Raw genomic sequence first — 25,354 nt, forward strand, 5'->3', positions numbered from 1 at the left:
TAGAACTTTTACATACCTGAGTTCTTCATATACTTTATTTTCTTTGGAAAGGGTGTATAACCAAGCATTCATATAACAGATTTTATTCCACATTTCAGCTGACCGGACGAGAAACATACAAAACTATGGAGCTTAAAAACGCAGCATCAGCACTTCTAGTTTAATGGCATTTGTTGGTCTTGATGTGCAGTGTGGGTGGGGGGGGGGGGGTCTATAAGGCATTGAGTCACACGATCCGAGAGAAGGACATGTGATTGTCTCAGGGGGGTTGGGTGGTTGGTTGGGGGGGATCACATATTTTCAGGGCAACTGCAGCATCCAAGACTTTTTCCATTGGTACCATTTTATGTGTCAATCCCTAAAAACTGAACCTCTGCATTGCACACAAGAAAGCGAGCTAAAGAGAACAATCCTATCCATTCGTTAAAATATTTCCCCCGCACGTCACTACCGAGGTGACACAACATTGTGTTCTCAGCTCAGTGGGGAGTTTTATTTAAAAAAAGAAAAACAAAATATTGGTGGCCTGTGCTCATGTGCAACATCAGCTTCAGACAAAGAGGCATTTTTACAGAAAGAATCCTTCCGCTTACATTCATCACACTTGAAGAAAGGCAAAAAAAAATAAAAAATACTGACTGCTTGAGGCTCGGCGTGGGCGACACCCCGCTGCTTACAGTCTCGAAAGAATCGCGACAGGTTTTAGGGAGTAGCTACTTCCTATGACATCCCTGAAACACCAAGACAGCTTCTCGGAAATACTGCAGTAATACAAAAAAAAAAAAAAGCTGTTTGAGCATTTATTTAATATACTCTTGTGTTGTTTTGCTCTCACTAGTATGACAAATCTGTGCACGTCACTGAATTGTCTTATTAGTGAGAACAAAAACGACACGAGGCCTTAAAATGGCAGTCGAATAAATGCTCGGTAAATCTACAATGCTTTCCATCCAATTAAGGCTTTATTTACATGTAGTGACTGCAGCAAGTGTGCCCAGACACAGGGAATGTATACGTTTGAACTTTGGAGGTAAATAAATACAAGAGAGCGAGAGAAAAAAAAAAATGAAAAGGGGGAGAAAAAAAAAAAAGGTTGAGATGACTGGAAACCTGCAGTCACCGCTAAGTTTTTGGTTCCACCCTTTGTCATTTCATGTTTCGAAGGCCTTTTTTTTTTTCTCAACATTAAAAAATAAACACATCAAAAATCCCAAAGTAGCATATCATTGTCTTTTGTTTGCCAACTAACTCTCATGTTAGTCGGAGCTAAGATGGAGGATTTCTATTTTTTTTTCCCATGGATGTTTTGGTAAAATATTTGGAAAAGCCAAGCACACAAATCCCCGCAAAAACAATCGGCAGAACAGTGTGTGAGTGTGTGTCCTCCCTTATAGGACGGTGCTCTCGCTGTCCAGCTCACAGTCTCTGGAAGGAGGCGACGAGGAGACCGGCGCCGGCTGCGGGTCGCCGTTGAACTCCGGAACCAGAGTCCGACTCAGCCCTTTGAAGGTCATAGCCGGGTCTGAAAACCAAAAGAATAAAAGTTAGCACACATGATTCATGGGACAAGCGTGTCAGTCCACCCAGATGTGTGCTTCTCATCCAAAATTCATGCACGTGACGTAAAGTGCTGCGAGTGAACCTAAAAGAGTTCCACCAGTAGGTGGCGCTGTTGGCTTTGGGGTGACAAGCAAATAGAAGCGTGATGGGTGTGACTCCACATGAAGTGAATGTTGCGTTGCAAAAGAGGGTCATTTTCATGAGTCATGTGCACGCACGGATGTTGCGTGTCAGCTTTCGATACGCGATACGCCGAGAGAAGACGGTGTCGGATGGCCGCAGTGACACAAAGTACACGTCGGTGAACTACTGAACTACAAACCTCTTACACGAGCTTCTTTAACCTGTTAGAAATGCACATGTGACCGTTAGCGATCGAGCTGGAGGAGGAAAATGATGCGAGAGAAGGGGCTCACCCATCATCTTGTAAGCGGCGGCGCAGATACCGTTGGTGTCGCTGGCCATGGGGTTGGGCTGCGGAGGCGGGGGGATGCTGGGCCGGTTTCGGGGTTTAGGGACGGGCCGCGGTCGGGGGAGCGAGCCCGTCTGGTAGGGCGACGGGGAAGGCGGGGTGACGTCTGAGCTGGGGGTGACAGGCGGCGGAGGGGAATCCGGAGGGGTGGGGGAGTCCGGCGGCGAGGGGTCCGCGCTCAGAGGATCGCCAGCGAGTTGAGTGGGGGAACTGGCTTGCGTCGGTGGCTCCGGGGGAGGATGGCTGGGGGCTTGGATGGGCGGCTGGTTACTGGAGTGGCGGCGGGGCGTGCTGTACACCTGAGAGTTGGGGGACGTGGAGGTCGGGGAGTGGCTGGACAGGGGTCTCGGAGGGGGGCTTAAGGGCTGGGATGAAGTGGACGACTGGCCTGGCGGAGGGTTTGGCGGTTTGGGGGGAGCAGGGGCCTGTTTCTTGAAAACTGAGGATTGTGGGAGGAAGTGAAAATCATTTTTTTTTGTTGATGGACTGACTCATGACTGCTTTCGTGAGTGCTCTCACCTCGACGCGTCATATGCGGACTGCTCGTGGTGCCCGTCTGGCCGGCGGATTGGCTCCCTGCTCCAGAACCGTTCCGCTGAAGCAGGGGGGTCGGTGCGGTTGTGGAGTCTCGCGGCTTTGAGTTGCTTAATGGAGGCAAACGAAGACAAAACTTAAAATACAGAATCCCACACATGCAGGAGTTTGATGGAGTACTAAAAGTCCGTTGTCCCTCAGCCTCCCAGAGAGCAGCAGAAGCAATCAAGCAGCTCTTACCTCAGCTCCTCCGTGTTCTGCGCCAGAAGCTGCTGAGCGGCAGCGAGCGCGGCGAGACCCTGCGCCAAGCTATGATGGCTGTCGGGCCCCGCCGCCCCCGGCTGGGGCTCGGCCGAGGGTTGCGGGACCTGCCCTGCGCCTTGTCCCTGCCCCGGAGCCTCCACAGGGGGTAAAGGTGGCTGGAAGGCGGGTGAGGTGTGCTGCTTTCTACCTAAGGTGGTACTGCCTCTACGGAGGGTGTGGTCCGAGTACTTGTTAGAGGTGCTACTCGGGGGGGCGAGGGCGGCGGCGAGAAAGTGAAGGAGACAAACAGAGAACACCACAGCAGTGATTACACCAGAAGAAGAATCATCATAAACCCAGAATGAACCCAACTGTGTGTGAGTAGGGGTTAGCATCTAAAAAGCAGAAAGGTTAGTTTGTGGGACCCCCAACAAGCAAGCAAAATCAAAGCTAGCAAAGCAAAGTGCTTAAAGACCAGCTAAACAAACAACGGAAAGTAAAAAGCTGTTTACTTGTCTTTGCGGCTTGAGTCTGTCTCCGGGCCCACCAAACTGCCTGGTCTCTTCCTCTCAATTGTGCCACTGTCATAATCCAGATGGTTGTTGTGGTTGGATGAGGGTACGGGCATGGAGAACATGCCAGACACGTTGAAGTCCACATCTGAGAAAAAAAACAACATCTTGCTCTATTCATTGGAGAGACTATTAACTGTGAATGACTACAGGCCTTAAAATTGTTCAGAACCAGCTCCAAACTTCTTTGGGACGTAATGAAGACCTGAACCTACCCTCGGGAAAGAACCAATCAGCATGCTGGATGATGGGTTCGATTATGGACACCACATGCACAGATGTAGCCGCAGCCATTTCTGCCAAACTCCTGAAAGCAAGAACATTTTTATGTCGCAACTAAAATGTCAACATTTTTTTTTTTTTTTTTCATCATCATCAAACTCACCCTTCCGTTTTAGCCCAGAGCAGATTAGGTCCAAGAACAATGGCGATGTTACTGGGAGTCATTTTGTTGACTTCACTATCCTGAGCCAGTTTAGCGAGAAACTTCACCAGATACCTACACGCCGACGACAACGTCAGATAAAAGTTTACAATTGGTGAAGCATTGTAGGAATTGAGAGCTGGCTTACCTCAGGTTGGTTTTGTTGTTCTTAGGTAGCTTATCGCATACAAGCCACAGAGCCTGAAGCCTCTTGTCCGAATCTGATAAACTGAAACAGAAGAAGCAAAGATGCACACTGATGATATTTTTTTTCCTTATCTTTTGGAGGAAAATAAAAAGTGAAGGTCACATGTTTGTCTTGCCTGCATGCTTGTGTCCATTCATCATAAAGTTGGTGGGTCAATAAAGGTTCAGGGAGTTCTCTTAAGTAGGACTTCAGTGCTCCTAAAATTGCACAAATAGTTCAGAATTTCCCTCGTCGATAAAGACGAGTTCCGCTTTGGCTCGTACCGGCGACGGCATGGGGGTCGGAGTAGAACTCCTCCAGTTGTGAAGTGGAACAGTCCAGCGCCGCCTTGAGCTTTTTTAGCTTGGATGCCCCAGCTGCAATTCTGAACAGACCCTGAGCACATAGAAGACAAAATGAAGCAAAACCAAATCGAGATTACGAGACAATTTTCATTCATCGTCATGCTAGCTGAGCGGGCGGCGTTTACGCATGTGGAAAAAGCTATTTTAAGCTCGCTCTCCGTTAGCGGAACGGTTAATCGCGTCCACGGCACCGTGTGAGTTTTAATGAGCTGCGTTGGCACTTATTTCACTTCAGGCAGCAAAACTTTTTTTTTTTGGGGGGGGGCTGCTTTACCTCTTCCTTCATGCCAGTCTCTAATAGCATCATGACACAGGCCTCTATAGGCAGGGCGATTTCCCTCCCGCTCCTTTTCAGGTGTTCATCCAGCGCAGTGCCAAAGGCGGGCTTCTCAATCCATGAATCTGAACGCAAACAGAGAAATTCCTCATGAGCACACCATCACCATCTTTTTTTTTTTATTATTCAAAAACATTTGACTGTCACTCTGCTGTGGCCTGGAATTGGTCGAGGCAGCGTTTTTGTGGGGTCACAACAGTTTAGGTGAAGTCAGCAGGATTTATTGTGCGGCTGTTTTGTGTGGCAGGTGTTGCGCAACTCAACACTACACATTGAGCTGTGTGTAAAAAAAAAAAAAAAAAATGTTCGCTCTACCTTGTTGAGCCTGAATGGTCGGTAACACACTCTCCAGTAAAGTGAGAGATTTTCGATGATATTCCGCCTGCGCTTCGAGAAGCTACGGGAAGAGGAAAGAAGAAAATGATGTCATACCAAACGACATTCCCACGGAAGCCAACGTGGCTTGACTTACGGAACTCACCGTTACGAAATAACAGGCGTAGTCTCCTTCCTTTGAGAAGAAACTATACATGTCTGCAGCAAGTTGGTCCTATTCAGGATTTAAAAAAAAAAAGTCGTAAATCCTCCTGTAAGGAAACACAACTCTACCCGAGCAGAAAATATGACATAGTTCTTACAGCAGAGCGACACTAAAACACACCAATGACCAATTTCAACAGCCGACACACGCGGGCGGAAGCTGACGGGGCATTTTGGGACATCCGCGTGCGTCAGCAAACTGGCGGGGAAGGCCCGAAAGGTCTTGGAATGTTCACTCGCTGCTCTACTGTTTGGCCGGGGGCCTACGCAGACTATAAAAGGACAGACGGTATTCCTTTTAAAAGTCACCTGATTGCTTTTGTTTACCTTGCAAACTTCCATTTTGTTCATGGCCTCGTCCACCTCCTCCTTGAGAAGGTCCGCCTTGGCTGTCAGCGCTTGAGTGTTTGTTCCTGAGATTATCGATTTGGTCGCCTGCAACCATCTGCGTTTGGAGACGCCGCGATGTCAACGGGTGAGACGGAGCGGGAAAAAAAATAATAATAATTTGGCGACGAGACAGACCTCGCTCTGGCGGAATCGTAGTCCAGCACTAACTTGGCCAACTGTTTCCTCTGTTTCAGAATATTGGGGATGTCCACCTAGAAGAACATTTTTATTTGAAAAATCTGATTCATGACCCGCTTCTTATTTGGTTTCTGACCTCGCCAAGCTGGCTGAGAGGATCCAGCACGTCTTTCTCTATCTGCAGCTCGTGCTGCATCAATTCGGACGCCAGACGACTCTCGGCGTCCCCGCATACCTCCATCATCTTCCTGTCGGTGTAGATTGGGACAACCTTGTGACTTTTTGGAAGCGAGGGGGAAAAGATTTATCAAGCGATGAGCCAACTCACCCTATTAAAGAGTCTTCACCCAACTGATTTCCACCTTCCACCATAGCTTGGGACAACGCCGTCAGGGGAAGCTTTTTCTGCAGCGGATGGAAGACAACCAAAATTAGATTCATCTCAATCCGAAGCACTTGAAAATCAACCACAGTTTGTGTTCCTATTCCAAAAGCGTGAGGTCGAGGCCGATGGAAATGTCATGGAGACTTTCCATCGAGAGGTGCATTCGCAAAGTCAGGAAGAGGAAGTGAGCTTTCTGAGAAGAGAGCGGGAAGTTTAACGGGACACAAGAGGTGACTAGATGAAGTGAAGTTTTCTTTCCAAGCACCTTGAAAACAGGCAAAATGGATGCGTCCACCCAAAAAGTCATGCAAAGTGAATGGAAAGAGCTAAAGAAAGTTTGGATTTTTCTAAAACAGGCTAAGTTGATGGGACATTTTTTTTATTTTTATTTACCTGACCATTTCCTGTATAGAGGCGTGGTACGGACTGTAGTGAGTGAAAAAAAACAAAAAAAACACCGTAACGGATCAAGTCGCTATCTAGTGTTGGATCAGAACCAAAAGTCCACTCACGTGTCTTTTCTCGGCATCTGCGCCGATGTGTCCCTGTAGACATGAGACCATTTTTTTGTGTGTGTTGTGGGACACCACGCGCACCAACTCCATCCGCCGCTCAATCTGTTCGATAAGACAAAAAAACACACAAATATTTTGCTTGATGGCTTTGAGTGGATTTGCCTCGAGGGGAGTTCAAAGTTCAGCCGCGATTGATAAGGCCGGTCCCGCAGAGCAACGTTGGAATGTTATCTTGAAAGGCTCATCGGAAGCGTTTCCCATGGCAACGGTGGCCGTGTTAAAAAAAAAAAAAGGGCGTTGGGGTTACACAGGCTTTCTCCTGTCTGCGGCCCGGCGACACAGATCCGCTGTGTTTGCGATATAATACTCTCATTGATTAGCCGGTCAATGATGGGAGTCACAGTTATTTTGGTCGGAGGCCAAGTGAAGGTCCTTGTGATGCCAGGTGCTCGAGCGGGTCGGTTAGCGTCAACAATGTAGCGCGGCATTTCCCTCGAGGAAATAAGGAAAAGGCTGCTTTATCTCTGAAAAAAGCTGGCACCAGGAAAGGAAGAAAGCCGGGCTGAGTTTTAAAACAATGTTCCATGAGAACACCGGGGTCTGGAGGGGACCAAAAAAAAAAAAAAAGAAGGGGAGGATCAAGCAAATTCCAGACAATTGTGTTCCGAAAACAGAACTGAGTCAGAATTCCACCGCCTCCATAAGCCGGCCCCGTCTCCTTTTGGCCTCCCGTCGCTCTTACGTCACTCGTGACCCGTGGCGGCCCCCGGCATTCCCCAAACAGCTGGGTCGAGGACATACTCGCCAGACGCACGAGATCTAAATCGCGCTACTCGGGGCTGAGCGCGGTTCGTACTTGGCGCTAAAAAAACAAAACGGGGGATTCCCTTTATGGAGGAAATATTGGTTATGCATCGCTAGGAAATGGCTTCCTTTCAAAACAGGAAACAGAATTTTCCGAAGGGTACTACCCACAGGGTGTGTATCACCGGTTCTAACCAATTTGGGACAATCCCATGACGTACTACAGGCCAGGGAATCCCAGAAACAAAGAAGGTGCCTGTCTTGTTACCTCTATTTGTTTTTTGGTTTCTAAGAGAAAGGTGAAAAAAAAAAAAAATATGACTCACTCAGGGTGAGGTTAAATGTCAAGACTAATTTGCTGGCTATGGAAAAGTGTAGCAGAGGTTGCTTGCTCAAATTTCAAAGGAGCTCAACAGAAAAATAATTTTGAAAACATTAAATTCAAAAAATGTGCCGTTTGCTTATGTGTCGCTTATGTAACAATCGCTGCAATCTTCGTTTTCTCAAAGCGACATATTTGTCTTTGACCTGTATGGACGACAACACCCAGTTGCACACAAAGAAGCTTCATGGCTGGAATGCCTTTGGTGAGCTGCCACTATTTGGCGACAACTCCACCCGTTTCCTCAAGCAGAGGTGTTAACAGGCACAAGGAGATGTTACACATCACGCTGACCTCTGACCGCATGGCTCGGGGCTTCTTTGTTATTGGGCGAGTGTCCGTCAACAGTTCTTTGTTCAATGGGGAAAAAGTGAAATCTTAAGAGATTATTTGTTAAATTTAACCTAAATACATATATTTCTTATATATTTATTTTTGCTGTGTTAAGTTGTTTTTACTTGAAATGAAATTGTCAAATTTGCTTATTTTTAAATTTAAATTATATTGTTTTTTTCTGTTGACAGATCATTTTGCTTATTTTAAGTATATTATTTTTCTCAATTTAAATTTTTTTTGTCTTAAAATTTCCAGTGGAATTTTTGATCAAGTGAACGTCATCACTAAAAGAATGTAGCACGAAATTTGTGCTTAATAATTATTTATTTTTTTGGTGAACAGGACGCTGTCACGGATTTTTGTCAAATGCTAGAAAAAAAAAAAAAAGAAAAAAAACATGTAGCATGAGCAACACGTAACAGATGCAGCCTTTCCCTGGATGAGGTAACAAATGGTCACAGCCAAAGTCAGATTAATGGTTTACCTGTAAAAGGTCATCGCTGAGAACTTCTGTTTTCTCCGCTCTGCCAATGAGAAAGAAAAACAAAAAAGGAATCCATCAATACCGAGAAAGCAAAAGTAGCCATGTTGGATGAAAATAAATAAAAACGAATTGGGAAACTTATCTGGTACAACCAATTCCACAAAGCTAAAAAAATAAAACATATAAAATAAAATACTAATTGCAAAAAACATGGCACAGTTTCAAACAGGGAGTTGTTTCACCTCCAATTTGTATGTGATGACTCACACGTGGAGAGCAACAACACAGCGGTGCCCGACCCGATCCTATAATTAGTCAGCTAATAGTCGGGCCCGGTGAGGTCAGACAGATTAAATTCAATTAAAGGGAGAGGGCGCAGTGAGAAAGAACTAATGCTCACACCTTCAACCATTGCTACTGTGACTCAGCAGACTGCAGCAATGCACAAATATTCAAATATGGGCGGTTCTCAGAAAGCGTGGTCCTTTCCAATCAATGGATTTGACTTGACTGTCAGCCATCTTGAATCCGCCACTCACTTTCCTTGTCGCTAAACAAGACGGTTTGACTGAAGTCAACCTGCAGACACTCTTGAGTCTGCAATTTAGGTAACAGGAGCTTTGAATGAGGCTGTGGTCTTGATGAACTGTAGTAACCCCATCAGAGCTGCAGAACAGCTGCTTTCCATTACAAACATGGAGGCAGAGAGCAGGCAGTAACAGCGAGACCGACACAGACGGGGAGGATAGTTTGGGGGTTCCATGGAAAGAAACACAAATACTGAGGTTCGGGGATGGTGGGGGGGTTACGAGCGCTGAAGTCATCGAAAGCCAATGCATGGAAAAAAAAAAAAGAAAAAAATCATGACGTGCAGAGAATGAAGCTGCGGAATAATGTATATGAACTGAACAGAACTTTCTGCTCAATTTGGGGGGGGGGGGAGCAAAAATATTATAAAGTGGGATTGTGAAGCCACGGTGTGGGATTACTTGTTCCGCTGTACGCGTTCAGACGAGATATTTATGTGGTTTGGGTAAAATGCTAATTGATGTAGTCAGCAAACATGCCGAGCCGGTAACCCTGCATTCTCAACCAAGCTAACTTGGACTGTCTTCGCCGCATGGGAATAAACTTTGGGCGAAAATGCGTGTTCCATCCCCAGTCGGGAATGGTAACCATGGTGATTTACTATCAAAGTGGAAGTGGAGTAACAGAAGCCTGCCACCGGAAGCACAATAGAGCTTCTGTTAGCAGACAATCAGCGAGCTGACGAGCAGGGAGGGTCTTTCTCTTTGCAACAGTTGGCAGCTTGAGGCAGACAGTAATGGATACTGGACCTGGATGAAAGGAACCGAGAGAATCATTGACTGACTCGGTTATTTCCTCTAATGCAACTGACCATGTGAGCGATCTAGCTAGCCCTTGGACTAACGCTAATTGTTGTTGCGCAACATTTTTATTTTTTTTTTAAACTCGTTCACTCCCATTGACGGCTATAGACGTCAAAGATCTATTTTAACTGCAGGGACTTAGTTAACCATTAAAGAACCAAATATTTTGAATGGAAAATATTCAAATTAGCGCCAATTTTTCAACTTTTTCCGTCTCACCCGTTTCAACTGGGTGAAAAGCAAACTTTTGCGGTTGAACAAAACGCCGTCTCGTCTCGCTTGCCACTAAACCAAATAAACATCTGACACACCTTACAGTCCCTAGGGCAGATTCTCTTGACACTCAAGAAAACACCCATTTTCCCTTTATTCAATTGTGACATTGAGTCAGGAGGAAGTCGCCCTTCCGACGCCGACTGAATTAGTTCAGATTGCATAACGCTTAGCTAGCTGAGGCATCAGAAAGGATTATACAATGGTTTAGAATGTGAGATCAATATTGGGCTGATTAATCAAACCAGATCAACCAAGTCAACAATTACGGATGTTTTTCTTTCACCGGACTTTAACGCCAATCTGAAATAATCACGTGTAGCTTGGCCATGCATCAATCTTGCCAGCTCGGCGTCTCTCGCTAGAATGTGGCGGTTTGTCTCTGGGAGGCAGTTTCCTGTTTGCAAAAGCAGCAGAAGGAGAGATTTCCTCTCAGAGGCCGCATGCTGGACATAGCATAGTGCCTTTTGCACAATCGCAGGAACCCAAGGGGGGCAGCCGAGACGCAGACACGAATCCATGCACCACCTTCGGTTTTTGCTGCAATCCGAAACAGCAAATCACCTGGAGGAGAGGAAGGAGACTTGCTCGTGCGTGAAAGTAATGCATTCTCTCATGCGTCTGCTTTCTGCATCAAGTTCCTCTCAGCTTTAATTTACAACTGGTTTAGCGTATGAAAGCATATTATGAGGATACCAGCCGCAGTGGCTCTTAAAGCTACTTAGTGAACATTATAGGCGTGCTCTTGTTTTAGTGCTACACACGCTGTTCATAAAAAAAGTACAAGAGGTTTTTAGAATCAAAAATATCTGCAGACATTATGAATAAAGTCACCATGTCATTCATAGAGGCACAATTATGTCAATAATCATGAAAAGTATGCTTAGAATGTGCTTATCTTCAAGCATATTAAAGTCATTATCTTATGATAAGGAGCATTGTAATTGCATCTCAAATTATTATATTGCTTCATACAATGTTAACAGGCTGGATTCGAAACTTGAACCTCATCTTACTGTTGCTTCTGCATGCTGTAATGCAATTGAATTTTTTTTTAAAGAATCCCTTTTTTCTTTAAACTAATTTGGGAACTGCAAAAAAATAATAATAGAAAAACCAACAACACATCGTCTCCATTCATGTGACATTCCTTTCACAGCCTCATTGCAAGACTTTCACTGTATGAAGGAAAAGTTATGAAAGATAACACAATGCGCACACCTTATAAAGTTATATTACGGAAAATAAACAAGAATAAATAACGCACAGTTGCAATACTTGCCTGCCAACTGTTTGATTGGCGAGCTGCTTCATGCGATTAAACTGCTTCTTCATTTTCTGTTCCGTTCCACTCGAGTCGTCCGAAAGTTCACACTTGGAAAAAAATGTTGACTTGAGATTGTCATGAAGTTTGCACTGCCTCTCCCCGTTTTCAACTTTGCCAGCTGTCGCTATGACAGGCAAAACATGCGCGATCCATTTGAGCCTAAAGCCAATTAACAAGAGTTGGTAGCTTGCTAGCTTCTACGTTCTCCTTTCCCAAGTGGAAATGTCTTCTGGATGGTGCAACGGCATGGTCCAAGAACTTGCTCTTCACCGGTTGCGGCGACCTTTTGCAGGGGCCCGGACGGTGCCCGGTTGTTGTTTGCTTGGTGACACCCGCTAGCCGACGAGCTAATCCGTCAAAACGCTTTTTCCCCCTGTGCAAGAGGAGAGAGTGAACTGCAGGAGAGGGAGCGCGAGCGAGAGCGATGGAAAGGCGCCTGTCCACTAGAGGGCGATAATGCAACACATAGCTGGTTGCCAAGCGCCAATAAACACCGAAGTAAACCCTCCTGCGCATTATTGTATTTATATTCCAAACTTCACCGTTATAACTAGCCGTCCGAAACTATGATACAAGGTTTGCTTTAAATTGTAATCAAATCTGTTTTAATCACTGTCATAGTGATCTTCTTATTCTGTTAGTAAGGGTTAGGGTTAGTATGTATGTATCCCCTTCTTGTCTAATACGCACAATCTGCTAGCATTGTTAGCCTGACAGCTAGCCTCCTGCAAGAGTGCAATGGTAAAGTTGTTTCAATTGGTGAGATTTTGCATTTAGGATCGTTCATGGCAACTCGGCACCCCTTCACAGACACGGACACTTCCGATGAAGCAGTGAGGGCGACGTGTGATGATGCCACGGCGTGCAAAAGGTGAACTTTGGTGAACCTGCACTGGCTGCTGTAACTTTGCTTTTATTTTTCATGATGTCTGCTTTTTAGGTTCGCCATTAGTAAAGGCTACTGGAAAGATCCTTACATCCAATATTTTGTGAGATCTATTGGTGAGCGGAAGGCACCCGAAATCAATCGAGGTAAACAATGCTTCCCATGATGAGCCAGCGACTGTCACGTGATCACTGTTTGCCATTGTCTTATCTAACAGGTTATTATGGCCGCGTTAAAGGTGTCAACCATCTCCTTGATGCATTTATAAGGAAAACAGAATGTGATTGTCAAATCATCAATCTTGGTGCGGGGCTGGACACCGCCTTCTGGAGACTTAAGGTCAGTTTGCTAGCCAACTTGAGTGTAACGTGATCATCATAATCATCTTCTGCAAGCTTTGAAGTGATCATGGTGTGTTTGGAACAGGATGAAGACCTTCTGCCCAATAAGTATTTTGAAATTGACTTTCCTACTGTTGTGGCTAGGAAAATCCACTATATAAAGTAAGCTAACCATTTTCATTTGTATTGTACAGATTAATACATTTGTATGTTTTTAATTTACCTAGGTCCAAACCACACTTGTCCAAGCCCATCATCGAAACCCATTCAACAGATTCCTTGCTACTAGGTAAAGTTTATGATGATGTCACTGTTAGTTTACACCTAACGTGCATTTGTTTCTTCAGACGCCCACAGCCTTGACTCCGATCGGTATTGTATCATCGGCGTGGATCTTCGAGACGTAGCTACCTTGGATGAGAAGTTGAAAAAGTTCCATCTTAACCCAGAGTATGTGAGCATGAAATGTGGGTTTCATCTCGATACTGAAGATGAAAATGTATTGGCAGTGGCCGATTCTAAAGCGTGCCTGTTTTCTAGGTTGCCTACATTGCTGCTTTCAGAATGTGTCCTGGTTTACATGACCCCCACTCAGTCCTCCAATTTAGTTCGCTGGGCTGCCGACACCTTTCACACCGCCATGTTCATCAACTACGAACAGGTAACATTCATGCAGAGCTAGTTTGATTTACAAGTGCCCCGATAATCCAAAGGTTTTACATGTTCAGGTGAACATGAGCGACCGGTTTGGCCAGGTGATGATTGAGAATTTGCAGCGGCGTCAGTGCACGCTGGCTGGTGTCGATGTATGCCGGTCTCTGGACTCTCAGGTAATTTTATGAAATGTAACTTCTGTATAGACACAATTAAAAAGCTTCACACATAAAAATTGTTTGCAGAAGGATCGATTTCTCAGGTCTGGCTGGGATCACGCCGATGCTCTGGATATGGTGACGGTCTACAGTTTGCTTCCACAGGATGATGTGGCAAGGTAGTTTTTATCTTTATCTCATCAGACCACAGGATTTTTTTTTTTTTTACTGTAATTAGAAATATATATTTTTTTCAATATTGCTCTTATTTACTGCAGAATCGAGCGATTAGAGTTCCTCGATGAGAAGGAACTTTTGCAGCAGCTCCTTCAGCACTACAGCATCTGCTGGGCCACCAAGGACAGGCACAGTCTGGGTAAAAATACTTTTTTGTCTTTAGCTCATGTTGTAACCCGACCAACGCCGTCCGTATTCTGTTTCATCAGGTTTGTCAACTCTGGCGTTTTGACTGAAATTTCTCCACGTCGTTGGATGAGTAGTTATATAGAAAAGGAGACATGTGGATTTATCATATGTGCATCATTGGATTTGTTCTGCCGGCTTTTCATCAAGCCATTTGTGGCCAGTGCAGACAAAAACAATCAAACCTCTTTGCATGTCATTTGTAAGCCAAGTCATCAAGGTGGAATAGTGAAAGAATGTCTTTTAAAAAAAAAAAAAGTGCCATTTCCTTTATTTATTGATGAATTGCTCACCCCTACTCCTTTCCATAAATGCTCAAAGTAGAACGGAAAATACGCACTGTACTTCTGGATTTGCTTGAGTTATTTTAATACCATGAAATGGAGTCTATATTAAATATCTGAATGTTGTCAATTGAATAATTCGTTTTCTGTATTTTCCCCACATTTACTCTGGAAAAAAAACATAGCTGCCCAAGGCATTGTGTTGTTGTTGCAAAGTTTAAAAAAAAGATGCACTTATACAAACTAGAAAGGACAATCTTAGGTTACACAAATTGTACCTGTCTGCTAATACTGAAAACATTCACTCCCAATATACTTCAAAAAACTTAAATCTGGTAAGCATGCATAGACCTGTCAATTTTCAACAATTGATTGATTTACATTTCAGTAGTTAGTCTTAGAATACAAACAAATGAATATCAAAATAAAAAAGTCAAGATAGATACTTAGCCACATGACATTTGTGACCATCTCCATGCAAAAGTACAATAGAAAAACACTCCAATGTTTGACAAATTAAGATTAGTCGCACAAAATGTCAAATTAAATGAGTGCAACTGTCCACTAGAGGGCGACAAAAGATGACAATTCCATAAAGAACAAATGAAGTGGGAGCCAACAAAATAGGATTTCTAAAATGGTTGATACGGTCCACAAGTGTGTCTCAATCAGATTGTACATTTTATAAGTGCTTTAACTCGATGATATGCAGTTAAAGATTTTTCCGTTGATCTTTTTAACAATTGAAAAAATTAAAGAAAAGAAAAACTTGACAAGCAATTTTCTTATTGCTGCTCGCCTCTCAGCATTCACACAACAAAATTCCTTACTTATTTTTTGGGGTTTTTTTGGAGAAGGGGGGTATTTAGCGGGATGAGTTGGAACTGGACCGGGACTGGTGGCGACGGCGGACAGGTGATCGAGACCTACGCCGCACTGGAGAGCGTCGCCTTGGCGACCGGGGAGACCTGAAAGAAGAGTGACATTTATTTTGAAATGCGGCTGTAGGTTGGCGTGCGCATGACCCTGCTGCCATTCACCTCCTCCTCATTCGAGGCGGAGATCGTCGCCACATCGGGGGTGGAGGTGGCATTCTGCGGGGAGGCGAAATCCTCCGAGGTGGGGGCCGCACTGTCGGAGTCAGGACGGCTATAACTGTAATCTCCTGACCGTCAATCTGCCCTGGAAGAAAATACCAAAAATGAAATCATCTCAACATTAATGCCTTCAAATCCCACCACGGCCATCTTGTACCTCCATCCATGTGTTTGAGTGCCTTCTCCGCTTCCTCGGGGGTCTCAAACTCGATGTAGGCGTAGCCCTTCGACAGATGAGGGTGAATCCGGTTCATGGGCATGTCAATCATCTTGATCTTGCCGTAGGTGGAGAAAATCTCCTGGACATGTTCCTTCACAAAGCAAACAGACCCTTTGATAATGATTAACTCTTTTTTCCTTTACTTAACTGCCAAGTCATTACTAATAAACCTTATGACATCATTTTTTGGTCACACATTGACAAAACCACTTTGATTTAATATAGTCTTCAATTACTAATGTATTTGTAAAAATGAAATAAAAAAATACATGCCCTGACTCCTAATATACATGCATATCTGGTTTGAGTAACCTTGACGACATTTCTTGTCAGCCGGCCCAGGTAGACCTTGGTAGATTTTGAAGCGGGACTTCTCCGTCGCCGGTCGCGAACCCGATCGTCTTTCTTGACCACTTTGGACCTGTCGTCAGTGAATAGTCATCTCTGTTAGTTTGTCCTATATACATCTGAATACTTTCGGTAGTTTGAATACAAAATACAACAGGGCATTTTGTACTTTGAGGGGGAGCGCCGTCTGTTTTGTCGTTGTCGGTTGGGGCTTGGCGAGGACGACGACGATGAGGATGAACTGGAGCTCGAAGAACCGGAGGAGCTTGTGGATGAGCTGGAACTTGAACCCGAGCCGCTACTGGAACTTGAACTGCACCAACAAGTGGGAGGAAAATCATTTTGCTCACAGGTACACAGGAGTTGATATATTTAAGAACTTCCACATTTTTTAAATGAAGCATGTCTGACCTGCTGCTCCCACTTGAACCAGCGCGGCGTGTTTGGCTCTTCACTTTGCCCTGATCTTTTTCAGCCCCATCTTTTGAGGCGGCTGGTTTCCGTTTACCTCTTTGCTTACCCTTGTCATCCCCCTTTTTGATTGGCGAAGGCACACTGTTGGATTACAACTCTGATTAAATTTCAATACTGAAATGGACCACTGCATGTCTCAAATTAGTTCCAAACATTTACTGCATGCAGACAAAACTGCTCGAGAGAAAACTACAGTTAATGTCAGTTATTATATAAAATCAAAGACAAGGCATAAAACTCAATCGACACAAATGTTTTGATACATTTGACTTAAAGTAAAAACATGATGACAAACTGACCACCGATTGCTTTCATCCAACGTTTGTATCTTATGCTAGCAATAACTAAGTACTTCACATAAACTTAATAAACACTTTAGATGCACTCACATTTGTAAATCAAGACCCATTCCTTAATGTGATGTGATTAGTCAATATATTTCTCTACGAGGAACAAAATAAAGATATTAGTTTTTTTGTTTATATATACGTGCGACAATAGTCGCATTTTGATGACGTAACAAGTACAAACCCAATCAGCATCCTATCATAAAATTATCCCTCAGTTTGTTTTTTCAGGAAAAATATATTCGCTAAAACAATGTATTACTTAGTTTAAGGCTATGAAGACGTAATCCAGCATTACTTAATTTAATACTCTTGTGTTACTGATGTTTCAATACTAATTATAAGAGGCTGCAATGAGTATTCTTCTCCTTACAGTAAACGATGAGGTAATACATTTAGAATCTGGCAATACAAAACCACTTTCGTTTATTAACGCCCGTTATTCTGCCTGACAACCTTGGCAGGTTCATTTGTAAAATCCAAAGATCCGATCAGCATCTCATCTGCGATATTAAGACATTGCTTTTTGTTGTGGGACTACCATGTCTCACACGAAGCAGGCAGGAAATGCCCAAGAAGAAGCAACCAGCAAATCATCAGGTTCCAAAACACTTGCTCTGACAATCTGCTGTGCTGCAATCGGAGGCACCTTCGAGTATGGATACAATATATCGATCATCAATTCTCCCACCATCTACATCCAGACGTTCATCAATGATACCTACACAGAACGCAGTGGGTCAAGCTTGGCGACCACTCACGTGACTCTGGTTTGGACTCTTATAGTATCAGCTTTCCCACTGGGAGGTCTCGTCGGGGCCCTTCTTGCTGGACCAATGGCAGTGCGCGTTGGAAGGAAAAAGTCTCTTCTCTTCAATAACTCATTTTTGCTCCTAGCGTCTGTTTTTGTTCTGCTGTGCAGAGTTGCAAGATCATTCGAGATGATCATCTTGGCTCGGTTCCTGGTGGGCATTAATTCAGGGGTCAGTATGAATGTCCAGCCGATGTACTTTGGGGAAAGCGCCCCGAAACATCTCAGGGGCGCTGTGGCGTTTTCATCTGCTGTTTTCACGGCCTTTGGGATTTTCTTAGGTCAAGTTGTGGGACTGACGGAGGTGTTGGGAACAGAACCTCTCTGGCACTACTTACTCGCCAGCAACATGCTTCCAGGGTTAATCCAGATGCTGACGCTACCCTGGTTCCCGGAAAGCCCTAGATATCTTCTCATCGACAGGGGGGACAGAGAAGCGTGCGTTCGGGCACTTGAACGACTCCGTGATGGCGGTAATCCAGATCTGGAGATACAGGAAATACTAGAAGAACAGCAAAAGTATTCCGATCTTGGCTCTGCAGCTTCTGCTAAAACACCCTTGTCGCTTTTTAAGGATCCCGACCTACGAGCTCAACTCTGGACTGTCATGGTGGCGAGCAGCGCCATGATGCTCTGCGGCAATGACTCCATCTACTTCTACGCGTCCTACATCTTCCTTCAGGCGGACATCCCTGCTGATAAAATCCAATACGCCACTATCGGCACAGGCGCGTCTGAACTGACCGCTTCCATCTTGAGCAACCTTTTGATCGAACGAGTCGGCCGCAGGTGTCTCCTGGTTGGCGGCTACACTCTTATGTCGTGTTGGTCCATCGTCTTCACCGTCGCTCTCACGCTCCAAAAACAAGGAGTCGAAGGAATGCCTTACCTCAGCATGGCGTGCGTGTTCGCCTATATCCTTAGCTTCGGCTTGGGCCCGGCTGGCGTTACCGGGATCCTGCCTGCGGAGATTTTCGACCAATCAGCTCGTCCGGCGGCTTACATGGTCGCCGGATCGCTCATGTGGCTCAGTCTGTTCTTAGTAGGAATGATTTTTCCCTTCATCGTCAAGAGCTTGGGTAGCCTTTGCCTGCTGCCGTTCTTAGCTGTATGTTTACTGTCGGCCGTGTTTTTAGGGATCATGGTCCCGGAGACCAAAGGCAAGAGCCTGGCTGAGATCACAGAAGAATTCGATAAAAAGAATAAACGGAAAATACGGGCAAAACGATTGGACGAGCCAACGGAGGAGTTCAACATGCAGGCGGAAGTCACCAGCTTCTCTTCCTTACCAGAAGGTCTTGACCTTGAAGACTGAACTCAGGGAATGTGTCTTAAAGTCTTGCTGCATCAGAATCATTTTCAATTTATGACCTTATAAGGGACATGTAGCAAAATCTATTTTTATAATTTAATCGTATGCTGCATATTCGCAAAATTAGGGAAAGATGCCCTTGAGCATGTTTACAGAAACTCAGCCTTATTTATTATTCGCACTTTACCTAAATAATCACGCTCCACTTTTTTTTCGTGCCATTCGTTATTTAAGAACACCGCGTACTTGGTTTTGCGTAATCATTTACAGCACCAAAGATTTTACGAGTTTTCACTTGAACGAGCAGCGACGCTCGAGTTCGAAATACATCCGTGCAAAATAGACGCTCCTTTTTGTATGGTTTTCTTCTCAGGCTGTTAAATTATTTCCGAGCGGAACGTCAACTCTGAACAAAAAACAAACAACCCAAGTTTTTGTTCATGCATGATGCATATCTCTCTACTTTTTGTCAATATTGTTCCTGCCAAAGATATTTATCCCCCCACACCACTTCCTATTTCTTGTGCATATATAATTAGTTAGTCATTTAATTTCTACCTTGTGCAAATAAAACTGATATCCCGAAGCACTTTTTACTTTGTGACTTTTCTTCTTCAAGTCAAATTGGGTTACCTGGACCTTGAAGGTCATCACACAAGCCATTTAAGTTCTTCTTAAGCTAAGTTAAGCAGCAACCACCCAGCATTACAATGAACCTAAATCTTGGCCCGCAACGATAAAATATCAAACTGGACCTGAATACTTAAGCGATTCCACCCCCGACACAAAAGACTTTGCTCCTCATGTGGGTCGCCATTTTTTTTGTCCTTTGACTAGAACGTTCAAAGTCCTAGCATGCCGGCGGGAACTGCAGAACAAGACAACAGCAAAGCGTCGAGTTCCAAAACGCTTGCGCTGACCGTGTGCTCGGCCGCCATTGGTGGCACCTTCCAATATGGATACAATCTTTCCATCATTAATTCTCCAACCAGCTACATCCAGATGTTCATCAATAATACCTACGCAGAACGTTGGGGGTCAGGTTTGGAGAGCACCCATGTGACTCTGGTTTGGACTCTTATTGTGTCAGCGTTTTCACTTGGAGGTCTCCTCGGGGCTTTGCTAGCCGGTCCAATGGCGGTCCGCCTCGGAAGGTAGAATTCGCTACTTTTTAACAATTTATTTTTGTTTCTTGGGGGGTTATTTTTTCTTCTGTGTAGGGTCTACTCCTACGCGTCCTACATCTTCCTTCAGGCGAACATCCCTGCTGATAAAATCCATTACGCCACCATCGGCACAGGCGCATCTGAATTGACGGCTTCCATCCTGAGCAACCTCCTGATTGAACGAGTCGGTCGCAAGTGTCTCCTGGTTGGCGGCTACGCTCTTATGTCGTGCTGGTCCATCGTCTTCACTGTCGCCCTCACGCTCCAAAAACAAGGATTCATAGGAATGCCTTACCTCAGCATGGCGTGTGTGTTCGCCTACATCCTCAGCTTCGGCTTAGGCCCGGCAGGCGTGACCGGCGTGCTGCCCGCGGAGATTTTTGACCAATCAGCTCGGCCGGCAGCTTATATGGTCGCCGGATCGCTCATGTGGCTCAGTCTGCTCCTGGTGGGGATGATTTTTCCATTCATGGTCAAGGGTCTGGGTAATTTTTGCTTGCTGCCGTTCTTTGCTGTGTGTTTACTGTCGGCCGTGTTTTTGGGGATCACGTTCCCTGAGACCAAAGGCAAGAGCCTGGCTGAGATCACGGCAAAGTTTGATCAGAAAAATGGACGGATAAGAGAGCCTGGTGAGGAAAGAGGAGGAGGTGGATAGGTTATGATGAATCTGGTTATTGTGATAAATTATTATTAATTATAAATTGTCATAAATTAATTAAATTAAAATAAAAAACACATTTTTTGAACAATAAACTCCAAGACAGAATGAATGAAATTATTGTACACTTAAATGAAAAAAAATATATAAAATGTCAACTTGGCACCGTGCTACCAGCTGGGAATAATTTTTATATTATTTAATGGCAATAAACTAAGCAATTTATTGAACTGTGTTCATTTTATTGGACGTAGCTTGGAAACATTGCCACAATGCCAAACATTTCATTTCCAAACTTTTTCCTGTCGCTCACAAAACAAACAAAATTGAACTGAGTCAAGCCGAATACAATTTTTTAAAAGCATGCTATAATGAGTTTTAAAGAAGAGAATGAATGGAGTGTTGCAAGAACTCACCTGCAGAATTGTCTGCTCGTGAAGTGCTCTTTGCTGCAAGAACATTTTGTCAGTCACAAGTGCTTCTCTATGACAGGACACTATAATGAGTTTTCCTTGGCAACCACAAGTGGAGTTCAAAATACAAGTGAGAGCCATGAACTATAAATGCACAGCCCGTGTTAAAGAGTGCTTAGTTGCTATAGACACCCATGAGCTAATGGACTCTATCAGAGAAGTCTTAATTTAGAAATGTTCATTTAGAAATGAGACCAAAAGGATTGGTGTGGGATTATCACAATAGACAAATAAATACACTTTAAAACATGCAACTATTTTAAAAGAATGATCATGAGTAAATGCAGTCTGAATGAATACAAATATAGATACATAATTTTATATTTTATTTTAGTGTTTAAATATCACTCACTTTTTTAAGAGGAAGGCTGCAGGGCAAAAATACACGTACACGGACGGCACTGGACTGGTAACCTTGCTAATTGATGGTTGGCACCTGTTTGTATTGCACTGTCGCCACCTTGTGGTAAATATTTGAAATAACATGTTCATGTGTCGGTTTTAGCATGGCTGTTAAAAATAGTGAGTTTATATTTATTATTATTTTATCATATTTATATTCATATATGTTATCATTGGTATTATTATTATTATTATTATTATTATTATTATTATGTTTGTATTTACATGTCCCATTTCATATTTTAGAGTTATATTTTATATTTTACATTTTACATTTTACATTTTACCTTTTACCTTTTACCTTTTACCTTTTACCTTTTACCTTTTACCTTTTACCTTTTACATTTTACATTTTATATTTTATATTTTATATTTTATATTTTATATTTTATATTTTATATTTTATATTTTATAGTTTTAGCATGTGCTTTAGACTTATACCGCAAGAGGGCGACAGTGCAATTCAAAACAGTGCCAACCATCTTTTTACAAGGCTTCCAGTTCAGTGTGCGTATTTTCGCCCCGCAACCTTCCACAAAAGAAAAGAAAAGAAAAGAAAAGAAAAGAAAAGAAAAGAAAAGAAAAGAAAAGAAAAGAACAGAAAAGAAAACAAAACAAAACAAAACAAAACAAAACAAAAGAAAACAAAACAAAACAAAACAAAACAAAACAAAACAAAGCAAAACAAAACAAAACAAATACACATTTATGTTTACATTTGTTTTGCAAGCTGTTGCAAATCAACCATGAAAAATAGAAATCTGAAGATAAAATCACGTTGGTGTGCAAATTGAATTGATTGATGAGTGTTTACGGCAGCATTCGAGCACCCTCCAATCATAGTTACCCATAACGTGTACGGAATCTCATTTCCCAATCTACCTAGTGTGCTTCAATAAAAATAAATATAAATGGCAAATTCTGATTTCTCTTCTGGATGCCAAATAGAATATAAGGTTTGCACTATAATAATATGCATACAACACACACACACATACACACAACACAACACATAAGCAACCACAATAGGAGATATTATTAAAACCCAGTTTTCTATGTTCCTTAAGTCACCATGGCAATCCTACTAACAGACGATGGTAGCTATGCAACCTCCATTTACGATACCATTTTTATCTCATTAGTTGTGTCTACATTCGATTTATTTCAGCTAGACGTTTATTTTTATTTGTTTTATAGCTCTTCCAGGACACAAGAACGTATTCATTAACACCATCTTGTTTCATCTAACACAAAAGCCTACTTCAAGAATCATTTGGGAACCCGTGGGGCTTTTTATTCTCACTTATTTCCCGCAGGCTGAGCCAATGAATAGGCAAAAAGATACAATGGACCCTGTACAGCAATTCCTCACCGCAGGGTGTCAAAACAATTTAATTTTTTTTCCTTTAATTCTCTTTTTATATTCTTGTTCCATGAGTCAAACCACACCTTCCTACACATTTACATGAGATTGGGCCTACACAAGCTGACTTGTGAGCGGTGATACATTTTTATTTTGGTCAATATATCGTCATGATGACGTTTTGTTCATCTGCACTTTTTTTTCTTTCTAAAGAAGCTTTAGTTCCCCCGAGTGTCTTTTTTGTTGGAACGTCAATCCCTATGCCCTGCGGGTGTTTTGCATGGCTGCAAGTGACGACAATAAGAGACAACCAAATAATAAGGTGAGGTTGCCAGTGGGAGGGCAAAACATTCACTTTTTGTGACTATTGAACCCACAAGGTGGAAAATACAAAGTCAAAGCTTGGTTGTGATATATTTGTGGAAATATATTCTGAATCAAGCCCATATGGTAACTGCACCTGGCACGGACTCTTAGAAACGAAACATGAGAGTGTAAGCGTGTCAGATGCCAGCGAGCAGGTCACGACCTCCTGATACGGTTGTCACCTGTAGAGTTGACAGGAAAGGACAGCTTAAATAGGAGAGCAGTGGGAGGGAATCCAGGCCGATTGTTAAAAATAATACAGGTTTAAGGTTCTCCAGTAGCGGACTTCCTCTCTGCGCTATATTTGTTTCATTGATTTTTTTTCTTGAGTCACTCAGTCTTTCGGAAGCACACTAAAAAATAAACTTTCCCAATACTATGAAGTCACAGGAACCGCAACAAGCAATTTTGCAAATGAAATTTGAACTATATGCTACTTTGACTATAGAAGCTCTTATGACCATTATTAATATTGCATTTAGATAGCTTGTCTTTCTCTCATAAAATATTCAATAGTTAGTCTTCATTCTGTACTCCACAATCAGCGGACGGATTTTTTACTGTCATGTTCAATGAGAACAAAATTAATTTTCAAAAGTAACCTTATTTTCTTCTTGGTGATTATTAATCAGAAAAAAACGGCATCATCCTCAAAATATGAATAGTTTTAATCAACTGCCTTCTCTCCAGGATATAAATTGCAATTTATAGTCTGATTTAAAGTATCATCACAATCTTAACCAGAGCGTTTTTACATTTCCTCCTTTCCTGGAGATTATCTGCATTTATATCCATAATCATTGTAGTCCCGGTAAAATCCATACTGGCCTTCTTAAATGGGCTAATTTCAACAACACAATAAATAGGATGCATAAAGTGTCCTATATTTTTTTTTTTTGAGTCCTGGAGTATTTTGACAAAAGCATTTGAACTATCAGTAACTGTGGAGTATTCTTATTATTACAAACTTGAGTCATTTGCTGGTTAGATATTAAAGCTTGTCTTAATAAATAAATAAATGAAAATTGCTGATGGGCAAAACGGGATGATCCGGATTGCAATTTTCCACAGTAATGTCCGTGCGATGATGCACATCAGCAATTGCGATTCTGTTTATGCATGTACATAACTTAATAATTGATATCATCATCTCATAATGCTGGCAAATGAGTGAGCCATGCAGAAGAACCACAACAAACCAAAAACAACCCTAACATTCTTCGTGGCTCATCTCTTCTACTTTTCTTGGAAAATGAGTTATAACCTTTTTAAAAAGCGAGGTGCTGTTTTTCTTGAATTGCTCTGAATCATGTGAAGCAGACATGAAGAGAAGCAAGAAGAGAACTGACAACGACGCTGGCAGATAAAACATGACAGCGACTTTTTCCCCTGTGGTAATGAACCACCTTCAATACTGGACCTTTAAGCTTCAAGCGAGCAAAAGAAATTCTATGCAAGCTTATTTAAAATAATTGCTGAAGCTACTAATAGACAAATAAGAACATTCTACGTTACTTGAATGCACAAGGGTAAAAATTAGAAGTCGATTTTTAGCTAGCTACCCATTTCTTTTTTGCTTCCTAGTCAGCCTCAGTTTATTTTTAGAGCGTTCCGGGAGGGAAATCAAAAAGGGAGCAAGGATGACACAATCCCTTATAGATGGGTGAATGTGAAGAGGAGGAAAAGGACGAGTGGGAAGCGTGGGCACATCCGGGTTCGGGTTGTTGCTCATTGAAATACTGACAGCTGTGCTCACAAAAGACGGACACGGCTGGTAGAATCAATAGCTCACTAAGTAGGAGACTTGATTAATTAATTGGAGCACTCGTGACTTTATTCAATTTTCTTATCAAACTTTGTTTTTGCTTGGTCTTACTGTGCTCCTTGAGAGACATTCCGTTTTCTTCTCAAC

The 25,354-nt window shown here is 43.0% G+C and overlaps 4 protein-coding genes and 1 pseudogene across 12 annotated transcripts; 3 read left to right on the top strand and 2 right to left on the bottom strand.

The window, feature by feature from the left end:
• Window positions 1-17: 17 nt before the first annotated feature.
• arhgap17a (Rho GTPase activating protein 17a) lies at window positions 18-12,100 on the bottom strand. 6 transcript variants are annotated; one of them, XM_061304883.1, is made up of 21 exons: window positions 11,600-12,100; window positions 8,669-8,708; window positions 6,660-6,764; window positions 6,541-6,573; window positions 6,091-6,167; window positions 5,899-6,010; window positions 5,760-5,836; window positions 5,562-5,679; window positions 5,176-5,244; window positions 5,010-5,091; window positions 4,632-4,759; window positions 4,277-4,388; window positions 4,129-4,210; window positions 3,954-4,034; window positions 3,767-3,880; window positions 3,597-3,688; window positions 3,322-3,469; window positions 2,807-3,034; window positions 2,552-2,676; window positions 1,977-2,471; window positions 18-1,522 (listed from the first exon to the last, which is right to left on the bottom strand). In XM_061304883.1, exons 1-21 carry the CDS (start codon window positions 11,665-11,667, stop codon window positions 1,389-1,391), a joined length of 2,520 nt encoding a protein of 839 aa, XP_061160867.1. In that variant the 5' UTR covers window positions 11,668-12,100; the 3' UTR covers window positions 18-1,388. The 6 variants fall into 6 exon arrangements, with proteins under 6 accessions (XP_061160867.1, XP_061160864.1, XP_061160865.1 ...); XM_061304880.1 differs by having other exon boundaries at window positions 2,807-3,070; XM_061304881.1 differs by having other exon boundaries at window positions 2,807-3,070; window positions 11,615-12,099.
• Window positions 12,101-12,107: 7 nt separating this feature from the next.
• lcmt1 (leucine carboxyl methyltransferase 1) lies at window positions 12,108-14,543 on the top strand. 3 transcript variants are annotated; one of them, XM_061304886.1, is made up of 12 exons: window positions 12,108-12,235; window positions 12,437-12,530; window positions 12,600-12,691; window positions 12,763-12,884; window positions 12,972-13,048; window positions 13,114-13,175; window positions 13,234-13,336; window positions 13,427-13,547; window positions 13,615-13,716; window positions 13,786-13,877; window positions 13,977-14,074; window positions 14,145-14,543. In XM_061304886.1, exons 1-12 carry the CDS (start codon window positions 12,226-12,228, stop codon window positions 14,165-14,167), a joined length of 996 nt encoding a protein of 331 aa, XP_061160870.1. In that variant the 5' UTR covers window positions 12,108-12,225; the 3' UTR covers window positions 14,168-14,543. The 3 variants fall into 3 exon arrangements, with proteins under 3 accessions (XP_061160870.1, XP_061160871.1, XP_061160872.1); XM_061304887.1 differs by having other exon boundaries at window positions 13,789-13,877; XM_061304888.1 differs by having other exon boundaries at window positions 12,125-12,235; window positions 12,470-12,530.
• A 59-nt stretch (window positions 14,544-14,602) lies between these two features.
• Window positions 14,603-17,068, bottom strand: LOC133171471 (RNA-binding protein with serine-rich domain 1-A-like). The gene is made up of 7 exons (XM_061263853.1): window positions 16,934-17,068; window positions 16,482-16,625; window positions 16,240-16,383; window positions 16,035-16,143; window positions 15,660-15,813; window positions 15,446-15,587; window positions 14,603-15,373 (listed from the first exon to the last, which is right to left on the bottom strand). The coding sequence occupies exons 1-7, from the start codon at window positions 16,951-16,953 to the stop codon at window positions 15,271-15,273; spliced, it is 816 nt and encodes a 271-aa protein (XP_061119837.1). The 5' UTR covers window positions 16,954-17,068; the 3' UTR covers window positions 14,603-15,270.
• A 267-nt stretch (window positions 17,069-17,335) lies between these two features.
• LOC133143246 (solute carrier family 2, facilitated glucose transporter member 11-like) lies at window positions 17,336-19,600 on the top strand. Of its 2 annotated transcripts, XM_061265089.1 has the most exons (2): window positions 18,035-18,175; window positions 18,277-19,600. In XM_061265089.1, exons 1-2 carry the CDS (start codon window positions 18,170-18,172, stop codon window positions 19,015-19,017), a joined length of 747 nt encoding a protein of 248 aa, XP_061121073.1. In that variant the 5' UTR covers window positions 18,035-18,169; the 3' UTR covers window positions 19,018-19,600. The 2 variants fall into 2 exon arrangements, with proteins under 2 accessions (XP_061121072.1, XP_061121073.1); XM_061265088.1 differs by having other exon boundaries at window positions 17,336-19,600.
• Window positions 19,601-19,869: 269 nt separating this feature from the next.
• Window positions 19,870-20,835, top strand: LOC133143159 (solute carrier family 2, facilitated glucose transporter member 11-like; annotated as a pseudogene).
• Window positions 20,836-25,354: the final 4,519 nt, after the last annotated feature.

The sequence above is a fragment of the Syngnathus typhle genome, linkage group LG18, assembly GCF_033458585.1.
Source record: "Syngnathus typhle isolate RoL2023-S1 ecotype Sweden linkage group LG18, RoL_Styp_1.0, whole genome shotgun sequence".
Lineage (NCBI taxonomy): Eukaryota > Metazoa > Chordata > Actinopteri > Syngnathiformes > Syngnathidae > Syngnathus > Syngnathus typhle.